The 27,339-nt window shown below is 33.3% G+C and overlaps 1 protein-coding gene and 1 pseudogene across 1 annotated transcript; both read left to right on the forward strand.

Annotated features, from left to right (window-relative positions):
- The first annotated feature begins 2,872 nt into the window (after positions 1–2,872).
- On the forward strand, positions 2,873–16,479 carry LOC120143225 (annotated as a pseudogene).
- On the forward strand, positions 6,104–19,948 carry LOC120143226. Its single transcript, XM_039157609.1, has 9 exons — positions 6,104–6,122; positions 17,834–17,908; positions 17,999–18,072; positions 18,166–18,209; positions 18,329–18,423; positions 19,086–19,194; positions 19,331–19,344; positions 19,555–19,656; positions 19,793–19,948. The coding sequence occupies exons 2-9, from the start codon at positions 17,849–17,851 to the stop codon at positions 19,931–19,933; spliced, it is 639 nt and encodes a 212-aa protein (XP_039013540.1). The 5' UTR covers positions 6,104–6,122; positions 17,834–17,848; the 3' UTR covers positions 19,934–19,948.
- Positions 19,949–27,339: the final 7,391 nt, after the last annotated feature.

Raw genomic sequence — 27,339 nt, forward strand, 5'->3', positions numbered from 1 at the left:
AATGAACATAACAATAAAACCCTAAATAAGGCAAAACCTTATAAGAAGGTAAAAACCTTAAGAGAAAAAGGGCAAAACCCTAGCCATAGCAATAAGGTATTTTTTTTAAAAAGACTTTAAAGTATTGATTTATATGGTATCTTTTAAGCTTATATAAAATTTATAAATTAAACTTTCAAAAATTAATTTCATTTTTTCATTAATTATTATTATTATTATCTATTAACTATTTTCTAAAAATTTATTATTTAAAATATTCAGCCAACAAATTAACTTTCAACTTAGACAACAACCAATTTTTAACAGAAAATGACAAGATTGGAACATATTAATAGTTGGTGACTATTTTATAATTTTTAAAAGTCGAAAGATTAAAAAAATCAACACTTTATAATCATGGAAACATTGATATACTTCACCCAAAATTTAAATATATAACCATTTAATAAAAATACTAATGTGGGTAAATAGTTGTTATACTTATATTTTTAAGAGTAAACTATACTAGTGACCACTCAACTATAATCTCTTTTCATTTTGACCATCATTTTTGAATTTTTGTTAATCAAGTTACTAACTATTTAAATGCATTCAATTAGGTCACTTGCCATTAATGGAAGTGTTGTATAATAAAATTAATATAATTACACATTTGATTCGCAATATTTATATATTCTATCAATTTGGTCATAATTTTAATTCAATTTAATAAAATACACATTTGATTCTCAATATTTATATATTCTATTAATCTGGTCATTATTAAATTGAATTTTATTTTAATTATTAATTTTATTTTATTTTGCATCCAATAAGATGGTGACACATTAAAATATATGAAAGACGCGCTTAAACCAGTGAAGCCACCTTATTTGTTAAGAAAGACACCTTAAAATATAATTTGCTTCCAAGGTGGGGAAGTTCTACAATGCGGCACCTTTAATATACAATTAAAAAATGTTATCAGTTTTGTTATTATTTAAATAATAAAATCGGTAAAAAAATTACTTAAAACATTATTATTTCTACCTAAAACATAAATATTTTTTAACATTTTCGGTAAAGTGCTCAATAATAACAAACCGGTAAAAAAATAACAAAACTGGTAGTGTTTTACTAACAAAGCTGGTAAAACACCCAATAATAACAAAACCGGTAAAACATCTAATAATAACAAAATCGGTAAAAATAATAATGTTTTCGATAATTTTTTACTGACTTTATTATTTAAATAATAACAAAATCGATAACATCTTTTTTTAATCGTATATTAAACTTCTGCACGTAATCATTTACTTTGTTTGAACCCGTAACTTGAAACAAGTGAAGGCACACTTAAACCACTATATTAACCATCTGAATAGATTATTTTTTACAATATTTATATTTACTCTGTCATAAATAATGGCGGGGAATTTAAGAGAGAATGCAAGCTCTTTAACCCTTAAAATGAACCCTATATTCAATTAAACTAATGAACAATTTAAGGACAAAAATTAAAAATTTTTTTATAATGGCAGTTTAGAGTTAAAAATATATGAAAATTTAACATATTTCAAATGAAAGTTTAGGGTTAAATTTTTTAAACTAATATAAAAATTAATATATTTAAAATGGCAGTTTAGGGTTAAAAACAATATAAAAATTAATATATATATATATATAATTGTAAATTTTAATTGATATTAATGATTTTGCTTTTATGTAAAAAAATAAAAAAATGTTATTTAACATTAAAATATTTAAATGATAAAAATACAAAAATTATAAAAACATTTTTAACATTAAAATGTTCATTAGTTGCCTAATGGTTCGGGCATGCCTTCATTTGCTTCAAGTCACAAGTTCGATCCTTTTGGAAGAAAGAATATTTTAATGTGTTAGCCTAATTGAATGCATTTAAGGTCCGTTTGTTTAAAACGTTTTTTGAAAAATATTTTTCAGTGTTTGGTTGGAGGAAAACTAGTTGATCAACGTAAAATATTTTTCTGGTCAATAGAATTTCATTTGTGTTTTTTGAAAAATGACTTACAGTCTGATTTTCCGTAAGTCATTTTCTGAATTTTTCACTTCAAATAATAAATACTCAAAATAAATTTATTTTATGAATTTAATATTAATAAATTAATTTAAATTATTTTAATTAAAATATTAATTATTAAAATATTTAAAATATATTTATTAATATTTCTAATAATATAATATTATATTTTTAAATATTATAATGAAATAAACAATTATATTATAATAATATAAGATATTATATTTTTATTTTAATAATATATAATAAATTATTAATTAAGTTTATATTATTTATTAATTTCATAGAAATAATATTATTAAATTATTAATAATGAATAATATTATTTATATATTTAATATTAATATAATAATATTTTAATAAAGATATTTAAAATATACTATTTAATATTTTTAAAATATAATACTATTACTTTAATAAATAATTAATATTTTTATTTCAATAAAACATATCAATATTAATATTTTTATTAATAAAATTATAAAATTATATTTTAATAATAAATAATTATTTTAATATTTTAAAAATAATAATATTAAATTTTATTATAAATAATATTATTTATTTTATTTAATATTTATAATAAATAACTTTTAAAAAATTCATCAACTAGAAAAAAAATTTTAAATAATATTTTTCAAATATCATAAAACATTTTATAAAAAAATATTTTTCAAAACATATAATTCATTTTACAAAAAAATATTTTTCAAAAAACTTTTTAAATGAAAAAAAGACCCTAAATGAAAAGGGATTATAGTTATCCTATTTTTAAAATGAAAAATAAAAAGAAAGTATTATCCGAGAAAGTGTGATAATAGTCTCTTTCTCTGTATCCAGGCTCAAAGCCGTAAGGGAAACCTCTCAGTTCGTTCATATTGTTAAAATCCTAAAATGGCTGTCAAATCTCACATAATTACAGGTTTGACCGTTCCTTTGAAACCCACTGCTGCTGCTGCTGCTGCTTCGAGCTCCGGGACTAGAAGAAGCCTGTGTTTAGTTAAGAAGCAACTCACTTCTACTTTCTTTAATGGCGGAGGTATCTTTCCTTTGGCATTTTTAATTTCAATTGTCGTTTAGTTATGAAGCTGTTTATTTCTCCCGTCTATAAAGTTTAATGGCAGAGATATATCCTTCCTTTGGCTTTTTTTTTCTTACTTTCAATTTTAATGAGTAATTGTTGTTTCGTGAAAAAGGCTACTCATTTCTTCCTGCTTTAGCGGCGGAGTTATCCTTCATTTGGTTTTTATTCCGTTCAATGTTATTGGATACTTTTTTTATTTCTTATTAATTCAGTGAATTGGGAGTTCTTTGTTGCTTTTGACTTGACTGTGTTTCTCATTTTCCATGTTATAACCAGTAGATCAATGTTGAAATTTTGGAACAAATTCTATGTACTATGATTTGATAATCTGTATGTGTGTGTGTGTGTGTGTTTCTTTATATATCTAGAGCTTTGTTCTTTGATGGCTTGAGTAGTAGAAAAGAGGTTGCCAAGGAATGCCATTCGGTAAGTAGATTGACAAGTTTGCTTAACTCAAATGGTACATTGAAAACCTTTTTAAATGGTGAAACAATGTTCACTTAATTACATTTATTTGTTAAAATTCTAATGGCCTGAATTACATGTCATTTGGACCGTTGTCTTTCAATCCACTTTATTGATTCTTTAGTTTGATTTCATCCATTTTCTTTTCTATTGTTGCACTAGATTGTTTGCATTCTAGGTGATGTTGGGGAGTAATATGAAAAATTGGCACTCCCATGAAATAAGGACATTTTCTCATCCTAACACACAGCAACACCAAATTCAAAGGACTGTCTAGTATCATCTAAACCGTCTAAATACAACTGAAGTAGATTTTCCTTGTTTCTTTCTAAACAGTGGCTGCCCTAAAAATTTCAAGCATAAGGACCCTTCCAAGAAGATCTCATTGTCAGAGACAAGGTAGTGGTGCCTTGGTGCACGCATGAACCTTTTTGATCGGTTTGCTAGAGTTGTTAAGGTTAGATTTAAGGAATCATTTATACACTCATATAATGATATTCTGGCTTCTGACTCCAACTTTTGGCGAGTTATCTTAATAACTTCACTCATTTAACTGATAATGGCAGTCATATGCAAATGCTCTCGTAAGTTCTTTTGAAGATCCTGAGAAAATCTTAGATCAAGCTGTTATTGAAATGAATGATGACTTGGTGAAGATGAGACAAGCCACAGCACAAGTAAGCGTCGTGATTTTTTTATTTTTCAAGTTTCTAGTGTTTCTTGACTTGTCTTTTGCCTCCTTTCTTTATGTTTTCTTAATTTTTCTTTCTCTCGCCATCCTAGTTGCTTCTGATATTCATAGTTTATTTATTCATAATTCCATAGCATATGTGGTTATGCACTCAACTGCAGATACCTTGATGGTCTTAGATTTTATGTTTTCATGCATTTTTTTTGTTATACCTTTCAATGTGACTTTCATCCCACTTTAAGTACGCACACATCCGATCCTTTTCTCGTTTGAAGGTATTAGCATCTCAAAAGCGGTTGGAAAATAAGTACAAAGCTGCACAACAGGCTTCTGAAGATTGGTAATCGATTAAGTAGTTCGTTTCTTTAATCTGTAGAATATGCTGGTTTTCAAATGTCCTCACTAAGTGCTGGTTTCATATAGGTACCGTAAAGCACAGTTGGCTCTTCAGAAAGGAGAAGAAGACCTTGCGCGTGAAGCCCTCAAGAGACGTAAATCTTTTGCTGTAAGATGTCATCTTGCTAGAAAATTGACTTCTGAGCATTCTTTATAAAATCATTCCAGATCTTCAATTTCTTTCTCCTCGAAACAAGTAAGCAAACATCCATAGATATTTAATTTCATTAAGATGATATGCCACTTAGAATTTGATGTAAAAGTTGTCAAAGTTTTCTCTAAGCCTATTTACTTGGACTTCAGTGTGTCAGAATGTAATAAATATTTGAGGAGAGCATGTTCAATTTTTTTAAAAAGCTTTTCCATGTATTTATATGGACCTTGGAGGTCATATGGAAGTACCATCTTGGATAATTTGTCAACATGGGTGTCAAATTTGGACAGTTAAAGAAAAACAAATAATTGGAGTTTTTTTTTTATAGGAATTGAGGCCTCATTAAAAACCCCCTTCATGATTTAAGGAACTCATATTGAATTTCTGAATCGGAGGAAGGAGGAAAAGAGTGCCTTAAACTTTATTAATAAAGATACATAAGATACATAATAAATAAAACCCTTACAAACAACCTAAAAACCCAAAATAAGATATCCCAACAACAAAGAAAAATTAACCAATACCAGACTTAGCCAACCCATCAGCCTCAATATTGGATGTCCTAGCCACCCATCTAATAACTCCCGCGACTTCTTTGAGTTTAACAGCTACCTCCCTAACAATGGAGGCATAGACAACAGGACAACAAGATCCATCCTTAATCCAATCCACTACCATTTTACAATCTGATTCTATAATCAACCGCTAATACCTCCTCTCACTGAGTGAAAGAAATTTAAACCCTCCTTAACAGCCTTTAATCCATCAGAATAGGTGGACCCGGACCAGAAGCCGTCTTAAAAGAACCTAAAAGTAGACCTTCTTCATCCCTTAGGATGCCTGCAATTCCACTGCTCTTCCAGTCAGAACTAGTAGCTGCATCCACATTCAATTTAACAAAGCCCTTAGGAGGGAGGGACCACGGGATGGTAGAGACAATTGATTTGTTTGGAGGGAAACATGAATCCCCAAGGGAAGGGTCACTGATAAGGGAATCCAAAGAAATGACCGAATCTACAAACTTAGCTAGGAACCAAGATGCAAGCCTTACTCTAACTGAGAAAAATAAATTAGTTTGATCCAACTTCCCTCTATCGAAGACGATGTCATTTCTAGCTTTCCAAACAGTCCACATAACAACAGCCGGAATAAAGTTCCAAATAGTAGAACCGGAATTTAGATCTTCCCAAGCTAGAAGAAAGTTTTGCGCATTTCCATGAAAGACCGAACTGATACTCCAATACTGCAAAAATTTATTCCACAAAGACCACACGACAAAACAAGAGAGAAATAAGTGAGAAGAGGATTCATCCACCAAATTACATAAAGGACATGAAAGATCTACAATATCCGAAACCCCTCTTTTAGCCAGTTCAGTCCTCACTGGTAGTTTTTGAAGGACCACCTGCCACATAAAAGTCTCAATCCTTGGTGGCACCAATCCTTTCCACAAAATTTTCTTCCAAAAAGAGTTCACCTGGGAAACCTAGGAACAAATCTTCACACATGAATTAACAGAATAAACACCATCCCCTTTCCCTTTCCAGATCAGAGCATCGTTGGCATCTTTAGACTAGCAAAAATTAGAAATGATTGTCATCAGATTAATCCACTGTTCAAATTCCCAATCAGCCAAATTTCTCCTCAATCGAATATTCCAAATCCAGCCTAAAGAACTAAACACGCCGAAATCAATCAATTTACCACTCTGATTTGAAGAGATAGCAAACAGCCTTGGGAAAGAGACCTTAAGAGGGCAGTCCATTGCCCATTTGTCCTGCCAAAAACGGATAAACTGACCACAACCAACTTGAATTCTGCACATACTTCGAAATTTTGAGCCAAATGAGTATTCTTTAAAATGAGAATTAACCACTGAACTCCAAATCCAAGAGGATTGAGCTGGTAACTTGCTATTGAATAGTAAAGAGTAAGGATCCAGATTGTATTTTGAACAAATCAACCTCCTCCAAACAGCATTCCTTTCATTAGCAAACCTCCAAGACCATTTCCCCAGTAGAGCTCTGTTCATATTACTAATATTCAACACTCCCAAACCTCCCTCCAACTTAGATTTGCACACATTGGACCAGCTGACCCAATGAATCTTGTTTTTATCCGTTCCACCTCCCCATAGGAATTTAGACATAATGGAATTGAGTTTGGAATTAACCGAGGAAGGAATTTTAAACAGAGATAAATAGTAGGTTGGAAGTGAACAGAGAACCGATTTAATCAAGACTAGCCTCCCTGCCAATGAAAGAGTGTTCGATTTCCAACCTGCAAGCTTCTTATTAAATTGCAAAACCACCGGATCCCAAAGAGAGGTAGAATTCCTAGATGCACCGAGAGGCAAACCTAGATATTCAGAGGGAAAATTCCCAACTGCACAACCAATAGACGAGGCCCACTCCTCAACCTCCTCCACTGCCGTATTAACACCAAATAATCTGCTTTTCTTCAAATTCAATTGAAGGCCAGAAATCAGTTCAAACACTCTTAGGACCCTCTTAACATTTAAAATCTGATTCTTCGAAGCTCCACAAAAAATAATTAAGTCATCTGCAAATTGCATATGAGATAAATTAAAAGCCGTCTCATTTCTTCCAAATTGCAGTCCAGAAAACAGTCCCTCAGATACTGCTTTTGAAAGCAGTAAGTTTAGAAGTTCCCCAACCAAGTTGAAAAGCATAGGAGATAAAGAGCAGCCCTGACGGAGACCCCTTGCCATAGAGAATTCCTGATAAGAGACCCCATTAATCAAAACTGAAATTGAGGCTGTTGTTACACATTGTCTGATCCAACTCCTCCATTTGAAGCCAAATCCCATTTTCTCCATAACCGTAAAGAGAATGGACCAATCCACAGTATCATAGGCCTTTATGAAGTCCACTTTAAACACACTTCCTTTAAGCCCTTTGTTCCTCCAAAAGTCAACTCCCTCATTAGCTATAAGAGAGCAATCCAGTATTTGACGACCTGGAATAAATGCAAACTGGGTTGGGCTGATCAAACCAGTAATACAATTCCTTAATCTCCTTGAAAGACATTTAGAAAGGATCTTGTACAATCCTCCAACAAGGCTTATGGGTCTAAAATCATCTAAACCACCAATATTAGACACCTTGGGAGTAAGAGTAATGAAAGTATGATTGACTCCATGTTCCCAATCTTTCCCCTTATAGAAATTATGAAAAAATTTCAGAATATCTACCTTCAGAATAGACCAAAATCTCTTGAAAAAGCCCATATTTAATCCATCCGGTCCGGGAGCTTTATTGCTATCACACGATTTAAGAGTTTCCCAAATTTCTTCCTCTGTAAATTCTCTTTCCAAAAACACACTTTGCTCCCCAGAAATTCTGGAAAAATTCAGCTTCAAATCTTCAACTTCCAAGGTAGACTTAGAATTATAGATTCCAAAAAAATGGTCCTTAACAGTAGCTTTGATGATAGCTGGATCTTGAATAACCTCACCATTGATATTAAGAACACTCAAAAAATTCCTCTTCCTCCTGACTGAAGCACATGCATGGAAAAATCTTGTATTACGATCCCCTGCTTGCATCCATTTTGATCTCGAATTTTGAAACCAAATCTGTTCTTCAATTTTATAAAGCTTCCATAATTCTGTTCTCATAGTCCTCAATTCTGCAGCTTTTTCACAGCCATTATAGTCTTGCATTTGCTGGAAATTATCCTCTGCTAAGTGGATATTCCTTTCTAATTCTGCAATTTCTACAGCTGGGTATTGATCTCTATTCCCTGCCCATTCCTTTATCGCCAATTTGGTAGATTTCAAGATAGAAAAAATTCCAGCTCTGTTGTGTTTACTCTTGCAGTTCTGAACAGCAGAGCCAACTAAATTCTGAAAACCTTCTTCATCCATCAAATAACTAACCTGAATGGTTTTTTTCCCCAACTAATAATTGGAGTAACATAGCCCTAAACTCATTTGTGTCTTATAAGGCTTTGAGAATGTCAAATTAGATAAACAAATTTAACATGGTTTAGCTGAATAGTTAGTGTGATTGTTTTTTTAGAGTTTACTGTTCCAATGTTGGAGAAGCTTTGCTTTGGGCTTGCAACAAAGAACACAATATTAGATTTATAATGTTAGAATGGGTGAGAGCCAGATATCCTAGCCACTGGATGACAGAGAGCCAGATTTATAATGGATAGGAAATCGTCCCCTTAAGGATAGTTTTCCGAGAATATTTGCGTTGGCTGTGAATAAAGGGTGGATGGTTGCAAATTTTGGTGTTAAAATTGCAACGGGGTGGGAATGGTCTATTGCGCTGTAGAAACGTCTTTGATTGGGAAAGAGCTCAGTGGGAGCGTTGCTCTGCCTTCTCAATAGCTTCGAGAGTTCGACTTCAAATTCTGAATGGGTAAAGTGGCTTGGTTCCAGTGACGGATTATATACTGTAAAATCAGCAGCTCACCTCAAGCTTTCAAGTGGACCTTCAGTCTTTGGAATTTGTCTTTTTCTGTGCCTGATAATCCTGCTGCTCTCATTTCTGCCTTGTTGGATTTAGTCCCCCGCTCGATTATCCGGATCTTTATTCCAGGGGGATCTTATGGTCGGTGTGGAAATGTAGAAATGAGCTAATTTTTTACAAAGGGAAGCTAGACTCAACTCGTTTTTTTCCTTACAAGATACAGGTTGTTAACATAGTTCTCAGATAAATTTCCTAGTGGTTCCATACCTTTTGACAGTCTCGTTGGGGGCCCTTCTTTGGCTGATTCATGTTTGGGCTACAAGGTACCCTCTACTCCCCCGTCTTAGTGTCCCCCGCCCTCGGGTTTTTTCAAAGTTAATTTAGATGGTGCGATGGACAAGCAGTGGCAAAGAGGGGTATTGGTGGCTTACTCCGGGATGTTGATGGTGCTGTGTTGGGGTCCTTTTCTGACAGTGCAGGGCCTGGTCCCCCTATCATGGTTGAATTACTGGCAGTCAAAGCGGGCTTACTGCTTTTTGTGGAGTCTGGTTGGAGCTCAAGAGGGCGCCTTATTTTAGAGAATGATTGTGCTAACGCCTTTGATTGGATTAAAAATCCTGGTTCCTGTACTGCTGTGCTTGAATCACTGGTGAAGGATATTGTCTCTATAGTTTTAGATAGGAATGTTATTGTTTGGAACATTCAGAGATCCGCAAATTGGGAGACGGATGAGTTAGCGAAATTAGGAATTGGTTAACTGTTGTGTAGTATTTTGGTCTTATCTTTCGGTGGTAGTTTCTTGGTTGAGATTTTGTTTTTCCTATCCATTTTCTTTGTATTCTTGGTGTTATTTGCGGTTGGTAATAAAATCTTGAGGTACTCTTTTCCTCCTCCTAATGTCCGTTGAGTTACTTTTATGTAGCTCAATGGTTATGAAGGGGTTTTTAACAAGACCTCCCTTTCTTATAAAATAAAATAAATAAAAAACTGGAAGAAGTCTGTTTGGGCAGGAATCACCCCATTTAAAGTGGAGTCTTTGGTTTGGCGAGTGCTCCAGTGTAGAGTCCCAGTTAGGTCTGAGCTTAGGAAAAGAGGGGTTGCGCTGCCTGATATATCGTTTCCATTCTGCTTGCTTTTTCCCGAGACTATCCAACATTTGTTCTTCTCCTGCGCCGTTTCCTGGAAAGTTTGGGGAACATTCTTTGCGATGTGGGGTATCTCGACAGCATTCCCTAGTGATCCCATCGGTTGTATGATGATCTAGTTTGAGTCTCTCCCTTCGAACTCACACCGGAGTTTTGTGTGGAGTACTCTACCTTTTGCGATCATTTGGTCAATGTGGTTGCATAGGAATGGTTTGGTTTTCAACCGTAAAAAACTAGATGTGCTGCAGCTCTTCTTTTTGGTCAAGTTTTGTGTTGCTTGTTGGCTGAAGGCCAAATTTCCAGAATCTCCCATTAGCTTGGAAGCCTTGGCGGCAGATATTTAGCATGCGGATGACTCTTTTTGGAAGAAGAAAGATGCTAAGTCCTTTGAGTCATGGCTGTCACCTTCTAGAGGCTTCCTAAAATTCAATGTCAATGGAGCAATGCAGGTGGACGGAAGTAAGGGAGGAATTGGTGGGATCCTGCGTGATCAAGATGGTAACTTGATTATGTCCTTCTCGGCCCCAATTGGGAGTGGATCTTCGGTTCAAGCAGAAATTTTGGCAATTGATTTTGCAATTAAGTTGTTTATGGACTCAAGGTGGTTTAAGGCTTACAGGTTAATAGTTGAGAGTGACTGTGCTGTTGTGGTTAATTGGCTTTCCAATCCCTCTACTATTTTGTCCGAATGGGCATCTCTCCTACATCCTATCATCGCATCGTTGTTTCAAGAAAAAAATTTGGTCAATCATATATCCAGAAGGTGTAATTCACTAGCGGATCAGCGAGCTAAGCAGGCTTCTGGTCTAGCATCTGCAGTGGTGGAAGCTTGAAAGTCAGGGTTCTTGATGGTTTTCGTCCACGTCTGAATAGAGTGGCCTGTTAGTTTCTGGTTCAGTTGATTGGGCAGCCTTGAATAGGGAATTCGTTTTCTGGGTATAGAATTGAAGACCCCCACATAATGGTAGTGGAAGTGTCGTGAATGTTTCTATAGTGTTCACTGCTAGGTGTTAGATTTGGTATCTTGTTGGAAGCTTGAAAGTCAGGGTTCTTGTTGGTTTTTGACCACGTCCAAATAGGGTGGCCTGTTAGTTTCTGGTTTAGTTGATTAGGCAGCCTTGAATAGGGAATCCATTTTCTGGGTATAGAATTGAAGACCACCGCATAATGGTAGTGGAAGTGTCATGAATGTTTTTGTAGTGTTCATTGCTAGGTGTTAGATTTGGTGTCTTGCATGTGTATGGTCTCTGTGTTTATTTGCCTGGGTTGGCTATAATTTCTGTCCGTTGTTTTGGGTGCACTCTTTTTCTTTTTCTTTTGGATAATTAATATTTTTATTACCCAAAGGTGGCAGAAACCTGCTACAAAATCAGTTCAGACAGAGGAAAAGAAGAAAGAATCAAGGGTATCCTATGAACAACCAAAATTAAACTATACCCCATTGATTACAAATATCTAAATTAGTGCTATCTAATCTGTTGATATTTCTATTGCTTAAATGAGACCCTATAATCTATTTAATTTCAAGAATAATAGCGTCCTCGGATCTGCTAGTATCTCTGAAAAGTCTTCGATTCCTTTCCTCCCATATAATATAGTTGAAAGCGCACCAAGAAAGTTTGAGGATGACAGTAATGAGAGATTTCCCTTTCCATGTTGCTGTTGCCCAAGTCAGTAGATTAGACCAAGTGAAAGGAGGTTTTTTGATGCATGAAAGAAGAACGGAATTCCAGATTGAAGAAGACAGTTTGCATTCTGCAAACAAATGGTTTCTGGTTTCGCATCCATCGGAGCAGAGGATGCACTGGTCGTTGGTGACAAGCCCGAACCTCAGCAGCCTTTCTTTGGTGGGGAGGCGATCCTGGATTAGCATCCAAGAAATAATGCTGTGTTTAGGAATGTGAAGGGGAAACCATATGAGCTTTTGCCAGTGGACTTTGCTGTGTTTAAGTCGAACCTGCTCCCAAATTTCTTTGGTGCTGGTAACTCCTGAAGTAAGCAGTGGATAAGCAATATTTCGAAGCTTCAAAATTTTTCTAAAACTCCAGCTGAAAGTAGGGGATTCTTCCATGAACCAGAAATTAAAATGCTTGATAATATAACCATGTATCCAAGCTACCCATAAAGAGCCATCCTGAGCAAGAATATTTTTGATAAGGTGGATCATACAAACTCTATTCCATGATTTAATGTCTTTGAGACCTAAGTCTCCTTCAGATTTAGGTGTGCAGACTTTTACCCAGCTGATGCGAGCTCCTGAAGCAGGAGTATCCGATCCTTTCCAGAAATAACGAGAGCAGATTTGCTCGATTTTGTTAATGATGATTGGGGTAGAATCAGCTGCCTACACCAGTAATTAGCGACGCTGAAGAGGACATTTTTAATAAGCTCAAGCCTGCCAGCATAACTCAACTTCATCCTCGACCATTTATGAAGTTTGTCTTTAATTTTATCAATAAGAGGCTGACAATCTTTTAAAGAAAGTTTTCTGGTGACCAAGGGGATTCCCAGATATTTGACAGGCAGAAGACCATGCTTGAACCCAGTAAAATTAATAATATTATCAACAGAGGGAGCAGAGATACCAGCTGTGAAAATCTCACACTTGAGAGCATTAAGTTCGACCCATAAATCTCATAGAAAGAGTCAAGAACAGTAATTACACCCACAGCAGATTCAAGATTACCTTTGCAGAAAATTAACAGATCATCAGCAAAAGTAAGATGAGTCAAGCCAATTTTCTTACACTTAGGATGGAAACCAATTATCCCTTTATCAGCAGCTTTACTCTTCCTTGCAATAAAATTCTTATTTTTTGAAAAAAATAATGTTGGGATGGAGCTTTATGGTTCTATCATCTTTGCTCAATAGAGAAGTAGAGAGTTACAAAAAGATTTTGAACTTTATGGGGAAAGAATAAGAATAGAGAAATGAGAAGATGAGTCCTAAAAAAGGTTAATAGAAGAATTAAAGGCATTTTGACAGTTTCAATTGCTTTGTCATATTTTTCTTGGTGCAACTTTAATTTCAAGTTGTTGGATCTATTAGGTAGGGTTAAGTTTGGTATTTTGCATTCATTTTAAGGTGTAAGGTGTAGATATAAGTATTTTTCCATTTGAATTCCCGTTAGCTTTGCATTTCAAATTGAAATTTGAGATTTGATCTTTTTGAATTGTTCTTGGTTCTTCAATGTCTAGTCTCGATTTCCTTTGTTTCTCTCAACAAAAAAGTTATGCGAACACCTGTGGCATACTAATCTGAATGAATGACTGTGTAACTGATACAGGGAATTTTTTTAGGGATTAAAATCTGTCCAGCCCCCCCCCCCCAAACACACGCAGAAAAAAAAAGAATCTTTAACATTAATTTGTAATTCTCGAACTTGATAACTCTTTTCTAATTGAATAATTGATGAAACCTTTTTTTCCCTTTTTGTTGCAGGATAATGCTAATTCATTGAAAGCTCAACTTGATCAACAGAAAAGTGTAGTTGATAATCTTGTCTCTAACACACGGGTATCTCTTTATATCTTTACTGCTATTAATTCCATTGGAATTTTTTTAATTTAGATAATTTGGTTGGGATTTTTATTAGGAATATGTTATAAATTGCCTTAGGTCTGAAAGGATATGTGTTTAAATGTATGTAATGAAGTATATGGTATGAATCTATGATGAACAGTAGGAGTGATTTGAAAGTGATAGAAACAAAAATCTACATAGTCTTTAGAATGATAAACCAAAGAAGGATTGTCAAAGCACATAAGGGCCAAAGAAGGATATGTGTTGAGGTAGCATTCACTGAATTCCACTTTGTGTAGCTTTTGGAAAGCAAGATACAAGAGGCGAAGTCAAAGAAAGACACTTTAAAAGCTCGGGCTCAGTCTGCAAGGTAGTTTCCATTATTCCAATTGCTACCTTCCTTTTTCTGTGTGTTTCATCATATGGGACTTTCTGGTCATGATCACTTTGGCATTGCTTCAGAACTGCTACAAAAGTAAATGAGATGGTGGGAAATGTCAACACTAGTAGTGCTTTATCAGCTTTTGAGAAGATGGAAGAGAAAGGTGAGTTAATCTTACGTTGGAAGCTTGTTTGTTGTGAGTCTGCATCCTATTTATTCATTCTTCCAGGTTAGCAAGATTATGATTTTGACATGAGAGAAAGTGCACCAAATAAAGCTTTTTCATCCCTTTGATAAGCTTCTACGTGTAATTTGTGTAATATATTTCTAATGGAACATATCTCTTATAAAATATTATCCAATAAAATTATCGGGTGATTTATCTTACTACACCGACAAAATATCCCCAATTCAAGCTTAGGTGCATTGTGAAGAAGCTTCCTGAGTAAAAAAACGGTCTGTGTTGCCAAGGGATGCGAGGATGGATGTGTGTGTGTTTTGGCCTACCCATTCTAAGAAAATGCTGCTGTTTAATCAAATATCTTTTTCTGAACTAAATATTTCACTGAAAATGGCATTACCACGAATCTTAGTATATCTAATATAATCCTTGTCATGCACCTGATGAGTGGTGACCTCTCCTCGCTAAATGCAGTTTTCAATCAGTCAAGATTAATAGTATCTTGCATTTCTTGTGGTTGGTAGTCATTCTATAAGTAGATTTGATCTTAAGTCCCTTACCTGCTTCTTTTTCACTGGCAGTTTTGGCAATGGAGTCCGAAGCTGAAGCTCTTGGACAGTTAACCACCGATGATCTTGACGGGAAGGTATTGACTACCATGCTTTTATTTTTACAATCTTTAAATCCAATATAAACTTTCCATGGCCAAATTTCTGTTGTCGCTATCTAATCATTTGCATCAATTGTTGGCAGTGACCATCATAGGCCCGATTTTAACAGTGTTAATGGGTTTTTGTTGGTGTAACCATGAAATGCCAACTTAGCTTTTGGCCTGGTTATACTGACTCAAATCATTTTGAAATCAAAGCTTACTTTTTGAAATATTTTTCTGTGAGTTTATCCAAGGATATGAAATATGGGAAAGATTTTCCTGCAAGTAAAGCAGATCATGTTAGTAGGGGATGAGCTCACTTTATGTTAACTCAAGATTATCAGAAATGCATTTAGGTTAACGGAAAAGTTGCTTTTCATATTCTGGATTGTCTTACCATCTGAAATTTCATAATAAGAAACAAGATTTCATTGTTCCGCAGTTCATGCATATAGGACCCTTTTGCTGTGATTATATATATATAGCTTATATACTCGATGGTTCCATTTCACAAAATTTTCTCCTTTGGATTCATAACGAAACCCGTTAAACATGCAGTTTGCGTTACTTGAGAGCACATCAGTTGACGATGATCTTGCAAACTTGAAAAAGGAACTATCTGGTAGCTCACAGGTATATCTCATTCTTGTTTTGTGTAAAAGGAATTTTTTATGATGAATTGATTAGGGTTTTCACTGATATATATATGTATTGCAAATTGCATTAACAATATGTTTAGCCGTCTGGTTATCAGGTCAGGAATCAGATTTAGGATTAAATGATTTATAAGTCAATGGAAAATAGGGTCATTTTCTTGTAAATTGTCTAACGGAATTCACAAGTGTAAGATAATTTTTGGAAAATAGCACCGTATACGTAAATATGATTAACTTAAATCAAGTTAGATATATTATATTATAGCAGTTTTAATTTTAAAAATATTTTAAGTATTTAGACTAATCTTTGAATTTCAATCATTTGAAAGGTTTTAATTTTTATTTTTCCCGTTGCTCCGGCAAACAGAAAGGAGAGCTTCCACCTGGAAAAACTGTCTCTGCCTCCACAAACAAGCCGTTTCCCTATCGGGATGCTGAGATTGAGACGGAGCTTAATGAATTGAGGCAAAGGGCAAATGAGTTGTAAGTTTCTAATCTGCATACCCAAAACTCTGAACTTTTATTTCAAGAACAGTTTACAGTTTAGCTTGGTGAAAATTAGAGTCGAACGCGGTCGAAACAGATCGTTCTTATAGCTGCATTCGAAACTGGATCGAATATAGCAAATTTCAGATTTGGATGGGTATGTACATGTGTATTACTTGAAATCTATGTTGTTCGCCTCTTGTTTTTTCTTCAAGTACCCACGCCGTGTTAGATATATACCCGTATCCAACACTTTCATCCGAGTTCGAGTCCGAGTCCAAGTCCAAGTAACATGATATGAAATAATCTTTTTCCTGTTTTGGACAATGTATTATATGTTGTTAGCGTACAATTCTTCATTTTATTCAACATGTTGAAAGCATTCTGATGAGAAAACAAGAATCAGCAGTTTATTCCATGTCTCTGTCAGCATCTAAATTTATGGCTCATGCAACAGTCACGTTTGGGTCTTTTATTACTATGGCTAAATAGCGATCCTAACGTGATTTTGTAATGCAGTTTTAATTAGTATAAAAATTAACATAAATCATTTTTTCTTTGAAGATTAAAGGTTAAATTGGTTAATTATAAATGTTGAAGATTGAAATTATCATTTATTTTTTGTATGTGCCAACAACTAAAGTATTGGATGGGGGATTGGTGGAAGGATCGGGATTTTTAAATAAAAGTAGTACAATGAATTAATATCATAAAATTATGCCATGATCGGCTAAAATTTAAAATTTGATTTCGTATAGAGATTTTTGGTATATTTAAATTTACATTTAATATATATTCGCACGCTTTATCTATATTATTAATAATAATAACCTTTAATTGTATTGGTGCTACTTATTAATAGAGTTTCGGTTTAATTAAAAAAATATTAAGATGTTTTTACTTTAAATTATAATTAATATTATTATGGAAAAAATCTCATGAAAATTAAAAATTATTTTTATTTTATTGTAAATCTTACTAATGAGATGTATTTTTATTAGATCAAAAGATTCTTTATATTTGTGATGTTTACTAGTTTTTATTGTTGCGTTCGTGCGCGTGATTTTACGTGTTTATTTTTTAAATCATTAAATGATATACTTTTAATAAGTTACTATAAATGATTTTTAATATTATAATTTTTAAATATTTTTAAATAATTAATATATAAATTACTTGTAAAGTTTAACTTGACTATATAAGTAATATTTTAGATAATATAAACACAAATCTTATATATTCAAATATATTTGATATAAATTTAAAGAGAAAAATAACTATAAAACTCAATATAAATATTAAAGAATCTATCTTATATATAAATATACAATTTAAAGAGGGTAATTTTTAATTTGGTATCAAAACTAACGAATGAAGCTGCCCTTATTATCTCGGTGCCCAGGTGCCCATAGCCTAAAACGCTGCGCTCTTTTCTTCACGCCAGACAGACTCTGGTAAACGACATCGTTTTTCCTACAGCGTTATCCATATTATCTTCCGTCCCTGTTCTCTTCAACGTAATTTTTATTTTTAAATCCTTCAACAGAAGAAATGGCGTGTGCGAGCGTTGCAGCAATTTCTTTAAATGTCCAGCATTTTCAGAACCATGGAGTAAGTGGGGGAACCCCATAAATTCTCTCTAATTAATTCAAAATTGGCTAACTTCATTGATTTTTCTGTTTCTTTCCCTAATGGAATCAGGTCTCTCTCAGTAGCTGCTGCTGCTTCAACAGAAGAATAAAGTTACATTACAACCAGCAAATTCTTAGTCACAAGTGGGTCCCGTTTCACACTCTCTCTCTCTCTTTGCTGATATTTTTTTATAGTTTTTTTTCCGGCTAATTTGTTTATTGTGATATTGGATTTAGAGTTGTTAGCTATACGAGGAATCCGATATCTGCACTTGCTTCTGGTGAATTTCAGATTTTATTTAATTTCCATATCATTTTCCTCCTAATTTTCCTAGTGTGATTGAGTGAATAATTTAAATGATTTGGTGTTGCACATTGGTGTCCAATTTTAATGTTTTAGGTCTGGAGGCATCTATTTCAGATGCAGATAGCAAATTGATAGCCTTGAAAGATGCTAAGATCGTGGTCGAGTCGAGAGACGAAAACAAGATACAGGTGTAGCCCTAAACATCAACTTTTTGTCATTGAAATCGTATTTGTATGTTAATGTAAATACATTTGATTCATATATTTTTTAGTCTGTGATCAATGTTAGGGATGGTTGCAGAACTTTATGTTAGAAGGTGAACTTATAAAATTTGAGGGCTTATAAAATTTTAGAGACGAAAACGATTATCAATTGAAAATATAAAGAAAATACTTAAATTATATGAGAATTTAAAATTTTCAGAGAAGAGGCGACTACTCCGCCAGACCCCCTCTAGTTAAACTTACGAAAATTTCAAACTCTTATCCATGGACATGTTCTTCTTGACTAGTTCCGGTGGAAGTGGCTTGCGGCTGCCGTTTCGATTATATGGTTGCAAAGCACGCCTATCAATTCATTTGGAACCTAACAATGCAGTTCTTTTAATAAGGCACATCAGTCTTGATTGGAAATTGAAATACCATTTTCTGCATGAGCATGCTTTTGAATGTTATGGTGAAACTAATTGCTGGAGCCATGTTTAAAGAAACTTTTTGAAGTTTTTATTTTCTTGATCAAGCAATCCAACATTTTAAACCCACTGACAGTTGTGAATTTGTTCGTTTTGGTGGTTCATATGTGTATATATTAAGTTTTTTGCGGAATCATTCCCATTGTGTTCCACTGCTAGGTTCGAGTGGATGTTACTGGGATTGAGACACAAAAGGTATTCAACAAGGTTTTGACGGATTTAGCTCGTCAAGCGCCACCGATTCCCGGATTTCGTAGAGAGAAAGGAGGTAATGCATTAATGCAATTATACAGATATTAAGCTCTCAACCGTGGTGATTTGTTCATGAATTTGCTGATCTATGCAATTCCAAAGCCAACCTCTAACTCTGGTTTTGTTCTTTTCGTTATCTGGCGCCAATGCAGGAAAAACAACAAAGGTAACTTCAAGAGCACCTATCTCGTATCAACTTGTGAATCTACTATGTACATTTTTGTTTTTGGCTACAACGCCGGCTATCAACTTGGATAAGGGATGGATCCCAGATGTTCGGATTCGAATCCACCCTAAAGTGGCTGCATGAACCAATTGGTTCCTATTAAGTTTGCTCTTGCATCCTACGGGAAGACTCATTGGATACATTTGGCAGGTTCCAAAGGATTTCCTGGTACAAACTCTCGGTGAAGACCGTGTTACAAAGTTTGTCATACAAGAATTACTTACCTCTACTATAGCTGATTATGTAAAAGAGGCAAGTTATTTCGACCCCTTTCTTTTAAGAAATATGATTATAAAGTAGTATATGAGTTTAAAGTTGTATTTAGACCCATTTTTAATTCATCTTTTGTGTAGATCTCGAATTAACTCTTGCTCCTCGTCTGAAATAGGAAAATTTGAATGTGAAAGACAAGAAGGTTACCACAAGCCAGACGGCAGAAGAGCTCAAAGTTTCATTTACTCCGGGGAAGGATTTCGGGTTTAATGCGGTGCTGGAATTACAGCCCGAATCCGATTCTGAAGATTCATAGGTTAACTATATTACTTTCTCCTTGCTCAAATTAAGTACTTATTATTCGCTCTTCAATAAGAATAAAGGTTTCTAAACACGCAAATAATTGATTTAAAAAAATTAAAATATATTTGTATAATTTTATTTTAGACGACACATCATCGTTTGATTTATTGGAGTGGATATCAGAAATGAACTCGATATCAATTCAGTTAAGATAAGATTTATATGTTCAGTTAAGAGAGAATTGTTATCTCTTGAGGTTTCGAGTTCGAGTATCGCGTATGTTAGAGATATGAACGTTTATTGTCAAATGATTATGAGTATGTGAACATATTAATTTGTTTTTATCTCATAGTTATAAAAAAACCACAATTAAATATTGTTATATACTTATATTCACATATTTTATCTCTCTACTGTATAACGATTAATTAGTTGATATGATTTTTCAAAGCATATTTTCAACTTTTTTGATGCATATAGTTTTAAAATATCTTATTGAATTTAATGTCATTTAACTCAATTACATCAACATAGTTATCAAAATATGAAATGTAGGTCTATAAGATTGTCATAGTAACTAAAAATAATTATTTTCCTTTGAAATTACAATACAGACCGAAAGGCAATAGAAATTCGTTTAATATTCTATATTATTTAAATTTTGTTCATGTTATATATACAATTATTAATGTAAATATTTTATTATGATCGTACATATTGTACACACATATATGACTCGATTACTAGTAAAAAGTAATATATAAAAAAATACATGCAATTTATATCTTTTATATTAAATTATGTATATAATCTTAAAATATGTGAAAAATGCAAATTACTTCAAAACTTGTAAAAATATATAATCTTAAACCTCTAAAATAATAGTATAGGTTTTCATGTAATAGTACAATATTCAATTTTAGGGTTGATCTCAATGCCAAAGATAGTCTGATAATGATGCCCCATCTTCAACAATCCTTTTTCAACTCTCCCAAACTAAACAAGAGTACAAGACGTGGACCTTGTCCAACCATTGAAATTATTTAACCTGCTCCATTGACTATTTTTTTTTTTTTTTTCTTAAAAAATATTATTTTTATTTGAATCGTTCCTATATCACTTTCACTTGAAAACTTTTTCTTATATTTGTTCCAAAAATAATGAACTAATTGGTTCCATACATTAAATACTTTTTCTTTCATTTTTTTACATTTTCCACCAAACATATTAATATAAAATATGTATTTTATCTTTTTTCATATTTATATATCTTCTTAACATTATTGTTGTACAATTCAATTTTGATTGTAATGTTCCATTTCTGTCATTATTTTTATTTTATTTTATTTTATCTTTTTAAATTTCTTTTTGACAAAAGTAGTTACTTACTTTGTTTTGTAAGAGAGTGAATTGTATAATTACATACTTGTGATAATTTTAGAAAACCAAACATATAAATTTTGAAAGGTTAAACCATGCATTTAATCACTTAATCGTTTTTAAACTATATCTAACGTCAAAGTCTTAAGCCATTTTTTTCTCCTCCTTCCTCTTTCCTTTTTTTTCTTTATAATTTGTGTCGATTTTATTGATCAATCTAACTTTTTCTTCTTCAATTTTATTTAACCGGTGGCGGCATCGGTTTTGATGTTGGTTGCCACCCGTCAATTGTCTTTTTTTAAATAAGAATACTTATGTTTTTGTGATATGTTCTCTGTCTTTGTGACACGTTTTTCTTTGTCTTTTGGTAGTTTATGATTTTTTTGTCATTGTTTTCATTTATCTTTTTTTTCAGTGTTGCGTTTGATATCGTCACGACTGATTAATATGGCACTTATTTGTTATCATATTAATCTTCCCTGCGTTGGACCCTCAGATTGATTTGGATACACTTTTTGCATTCGTAGATAGTTTTCTCACGTTGCTCGACTCTGATTTGCAATTTGTCTATGGTCTTCAGTAGTTTCATCTCATTTTGTGGTTTATTTTTTGATGCAGTCATATTTGTTTGTATCTTTATTTTGCTCAAGCGTTAGATTTTTTAATCTTTTTTTTTTTTGTTATTGTGTGATCTATGTGGCTAGTTTTTGTGTCAATAATCATAGGAAAATATCCTAATTATAATTTAATTTATGTTTACAGTTATGCTTGTAAATTTTCATTATAATTATGGATATTTTATATTTTTAATAAAACTAACGGCTTTCTATAAAAAAAATTATATCCAACGTCAACTTTTGATTTTATTTTGGTTATAAACTGTTAAAAAATTAACATAATTATTGTCGTGATAATTTTATTTTTTATTTCAATGATGACGTTATATTATCTTATAATGATGTTGACACATCAGTATCATCTTTATGCTTTTTAATGATAGATAACCAAAATTAAGCTAAAACCTAACGTTAGATGTGTCGTAACCGTTTTTCGTCCGGGCACGAATTTTTTTATACTTGGCGGGAAAAATAATGTGAATAATAAATAATTTTGGGAGTCGCCATCGACCTTTTGGGTCAGGTAGGTCGAATACCTAAAAATTATCTTTTAAAAGAGTTTTTAAGAAAACATCAGTTAAAAGATGATCTGATCTGCGTTTATAACCAAAAATTCGTTCTTTTTATTAATAAAAAGGGATTCGTGGTCGGTTACGTTTAGGGAAGGATTAGCACCCCTACAACGCCCAAAATTGGTACTTTTTAATTATAAATTGTCTCTAATAATAGAATTTTAAGAATTCAAATATATTTAATTTATAATTATGTTATTTCAAATTTTATTACTATAATTTTTAAGAAAATATATTAATTTAAATATATTTATAAAAAAAATTATTTATTTAGAAATATCAGAAAATGACTTCTAGGTGCCTTAAGACAGCTCTTTTCTTCGATATTAAAAAATAAATAAATGACTAAAACATTTTCTTAAGATAATAAAAATTTAATTTAATATAGTAAGATATTTATTTATTCAAAAAATACCAGAAAAGGGCTTCTAGGTACCTTAAGATAGCTCTTTTCTTCGATATTAATAAATAAAAAAATATTAAAATTTTAATAATTTAAATAAAACTAAATTATAATTTTTATAATATTTAATTATTTAAAATACCAGAATAGGACATCCAGTTGTTTTAAGACTGCCCTTTTCTTTGATATTAAAAATAAATAAACATTATTATTTAAAAGATATATATATATTTATATGACTGATATAATAAAATAATAATTTAAGTAGTAATTTAAATATATTAAAAGGATAATAATACAAATCAAATACAATTAAATATAATATTAAATCAAACAATGACCAAAATAAAGAAAATTAAAATTATGTGATTAAAATATAAAGATTAAAAAATTCTAATTCGAATTATTTAAAAGACATGCATTAAAATGGTAATTTAACCTTGATTCATAATTCGAAATTAAAATAATAATTACTAAACTATGAGGGACTAAATTTAATATTTACCCTAAATATATATATGCTGATAAGGACTAAATTAAAATAATATAAAATTAGAAGACTAAACTAAACTAATCAGAAATCAATTTCAGTGACTAAATTGTAATGATTACAAACTTGGAGCATTGCGGATAGGGTTTACCCTCTTCCCAAAACGCACCGTTTCATCATGAAACGACATCGTTTTGTATCGGGTATAAATACCCCAAACGGCTGGCCCTTCGGGCCAGCTCTCTCATTTCTCTCTTCTTTCTCTCTTTCTAAACGAGAAAATTAACATTCTCTCTCGCCTCTCTCTAAAATTGTGAGAGAACCGGTCGGCAGCCGCTCTCCGGCGCTGGCCACCACTGTCGGCCACCGTCACGGTGGCCGGAAATTTACAATTTACCCCAAATCAAAGCTCCGGTTACCCTAAAACCCGATCTAAGGTTATTTTGGCCTAAAAACTTACCAAACGTCATAGATCTAGGATTTTCACTTCGACGGTTTGGTTCTCCGGTGGTTTGTGGGGGTTCCGATGAACAGAGTAAGTTTATCTTCGTTTCTTCTCTCTCCTTTTTTTCGGTTGCTGAGTTGCTCTCTGTTTCTTTTTTTTTTTGCTTTCTGTTTTTCTCTTGGGTTGTTGTTGTCTTCTGCCGTGGTCCTCTCTTTCTTGCAGGTGGGGTGGCTTTTATAGCCACCACGGCGCTCCTCTCGGACTGGTTAAAGAGTGGAATCTTCGGTGAGTCACCAAACTATGTGGTGACTCACCCCATAGCTGAGACGTGGACGGCCGGCGTGATGTTTCTGGAGTCTTCGAAGAGGCGGTGGTGTCGTGGCTATTGCGGGGTGGAACACCTGGAGGTGGCAGCTGGGCTCTTCTGGAAACATGAGGCGGCGCCGCGCGGGGCCTCTGGAAACGGCGGATGGGAGCTAGGGTTTGAAAACCCTAGCTAAAACCCTAAAATAATTTGGGCTTCTCGGGCCTGGTTCAAATTGGTTGTAAAACGGGCCTGGATTGTTTGTATTTGGGTTTGTAATAATTATTTAATAATAATATAATATATATAATATAATAATAATATTTAATAATAATAATAATTTAAGTAAAATGAAAAATTGGTGTTTACAACTGCCCCTCTTTGCTCATTCTTGTTTTAACAAGAATAGAGCAAAGATGAAAAAACAATAATTTTTCATTTGACATCTTTTGAGTAAAACTGAAATGTTGAAAACATCATTCCAGAGGTCTTAAAAACATCATGCACTGCAGGACTTACAGATGACCCTAAGGCTTTGAAAACATCAAAAAGCTCCCGAAGGCTTTTTGGAAACATCATGCACTGCAGGACTTACAGATGACCCTAAGGTTTTGAAAACATCAAAAAGCTCCCGAAGGCTTTTTGGAAACATCATGCACTGCAGAACTTACAAATGACCCTAAGGTTTTGAAAACATCAAAAAGCTCCCGAAGGCTTTTTGGAACATCATGCACTGCAGGACTTACAGATGACCCTAAGGTTTTGAAAACATCAAAAAGCTCCCGAAGGCTTTTTGGAAACATCATGCACTGCAGGACTTACAGATGACCCTAAGGTTTTGAAAACATCAAAAAGCTCCCGAAGGCTTTTTGGAAACATCATGCACTGCAGGACTTACAGATGACCCTAAGGTTTTGAAAACATCAAAAAGCTCCCGAAGGCTTTTTGGAAACATCATGCACTGCAGGACTTACAGATGACCCTAAGGTTTTGAAAACATCAAAAAGCTCCCGAAGGCTTTTTGGAAACATCATGCACTGCAGGACTTACAGATGACCCTAGGGTTTTGAAAACATTAAAAAGCTCCTGAAGGCTTTTTGGAAACATCATGCACTACAGGACTTACAGATGACCCTAAGGTTTTGAAAACATCAAAAAGCTCCCGAAGGCTTTTTGGAAACATCATGCACTGCAGGACTTACAGATGACCCTAAGGTTTTGAAAACATCACAAAGCTCCCGAAGGCTTTTTGGAAACATCATGCACTGCAGGACTACAAATGACCCTAAGGTTTTGAAAACATCAAAAAGCTCCCGAAGGCTTTTGGAAACATCATGCACTGCAGGACTTATAGATGACCCTAAGGTTTTGAAAACATCAAAAAGCTCCCAAAGGCTTTTGGAAACATCATGCACTGCAGGACTTACAGATGTGGGAAATAGTTTATTAAGTAAAAAAACTAAGGAAATCGTTTTCTTACTTTTCAACAATTTCATTTTTAGAAAAGATTGAATGAGAAACTATGGAATTCGTTTTCTCATTATTTTTCAAAATAACATGTTGATTGGGTAACATGCCCCAATCTCAAGATAAGGCTGTTGGAAATAGTTTAATAAGTAAAAAAACTAAGAAAATCGTTTTCTTATTTTTCAACAATTTCATTTTAGAAAAGATAAAATGAGAAACTATGAAAATCGTTTTCTCATTCTGTTGTTGTTTTTTTTTTTGAAATAACATGTTGATTGGGTAATATGCCCCAATCTCAAGATAATGCTAATTTTTGTGGATTGCTTCCATCTCTTCTTCAGATGTTTGCATGATTCCTGTATTTGCGGTTTTGAATACCTTCTTCTTGTAAGGTATTTTTTACCATGAATCTTCTTGTTATTCCGAAGATCTGTAAAACTTCATGTTTGAATGCACTCAGATGTATCAATGTAATGCACTGTCTATTGTGTAAATGATATTCTTATGAATGCATGAATGTTGATGCAATCTTCATTTGACTTCAAAGTGGTGAACTTGGTCTTCCTTCACTTCATCATTTATTGCCAGGGTTACCTCTGAATATCAGTGTTGAAACTTATGTTATCCAGCTTGCATTTCTACAGAATCATCTGATCAACTTGTATCTTTGCATCTTCTTTGCTTCATTTAAGTCTCAGAAGAAATGTTTAACTTGTGGAACTCTTGTCGTAGTCAAAATTATGACCCTGATGCCCCATTTTGTCTTGGATAAAACCAACTTTATTTGCTTAGACTTGTGTAGAAATCCCATAAAGCTTTCATCTTTGAAAAGAGAATCTATCATCTTTGAAGAGTGTAGATGTAGATATGTCTAACTCAGCAGGGATTAATTAGGGAGTAGAGTCTGTTCTGATTTGACTCTTGAAACACATCATAAGGAGAATTTATCTCAATTCCTTTCATGTCTCCACATTTAATTGGTTCTCGAACAAGGCAACTTGAACCATATCATGTCGAGATGCTTAACCACAACCTGTCGTTCAACTAGTTTCTTGTTGTTAAAATTTCAGCTCTCCTTCTGCGGAAAGAAATCTTCATCATATCTCAACTTATAATCTTGAAGTTGAAGAAGACAAACTTCATCTTGGATCAAAAATGGAAACCATTTGATCACAATATTGTTTCAACATCAGAATAACTAGTTCGTAAAACATTTTGACAACACATTCTTCATCTCATGTGGTTTCAGCTCAAATGTTCGTAAAGCATTTGACAACACATTTATCCTTTTTTGTGGCTTATGCCAAGATTTCTCAATCATTGAATCTCTTTGCATGGTGTTCAAAGTTTTTGTATGATGTCACAAGACCATTTGAGAACAAAACTCAATGGGGATTCAAGTGTGATGTTGGTATGACCAAAAAGTTGGTCAAATTCACAAGATATGCTGGTTTCGAATTGAATAGAAGACACTAATTACTCTTGATATCATCTCGGGCAAGGGAAAATGTAATACTGATCACGTTTTCTTCTGTAATGAGCATTGTAGAAAGTAGAAACACTTCAGCTATAGGATCCATGTACATAAAGATATCCGTGGAATTCTTGCTGCTGGGGATGAAACGCACATAATAAAACCCAAAATAGATAAAAATTCAGTTCAGCCTGGCTGGCAATGATGACCCCAGTAACAACGGGAAAGGGTAATATATGTAAGCTGAGCCTCTTTCTTCAATGTCGT

This window comes from Hibiscus syriacus, unplaced genomic scaffold, assembly GCF_006381635.1.
Source record: "Hibiscus syriacus cultivar Baekdansim isolate YM2019G1 unplaced genomic scaffold, ASM638163v2 tig00110840_pilon, whole genome shotgun sequence".
Taxonomy (NCBI): Eukaryota; Viridiplantae; Streptophyta; class Magnoliopsida; order Malvales; family Malvaceae; genus Hibiscus; species Hibiscus syriacus.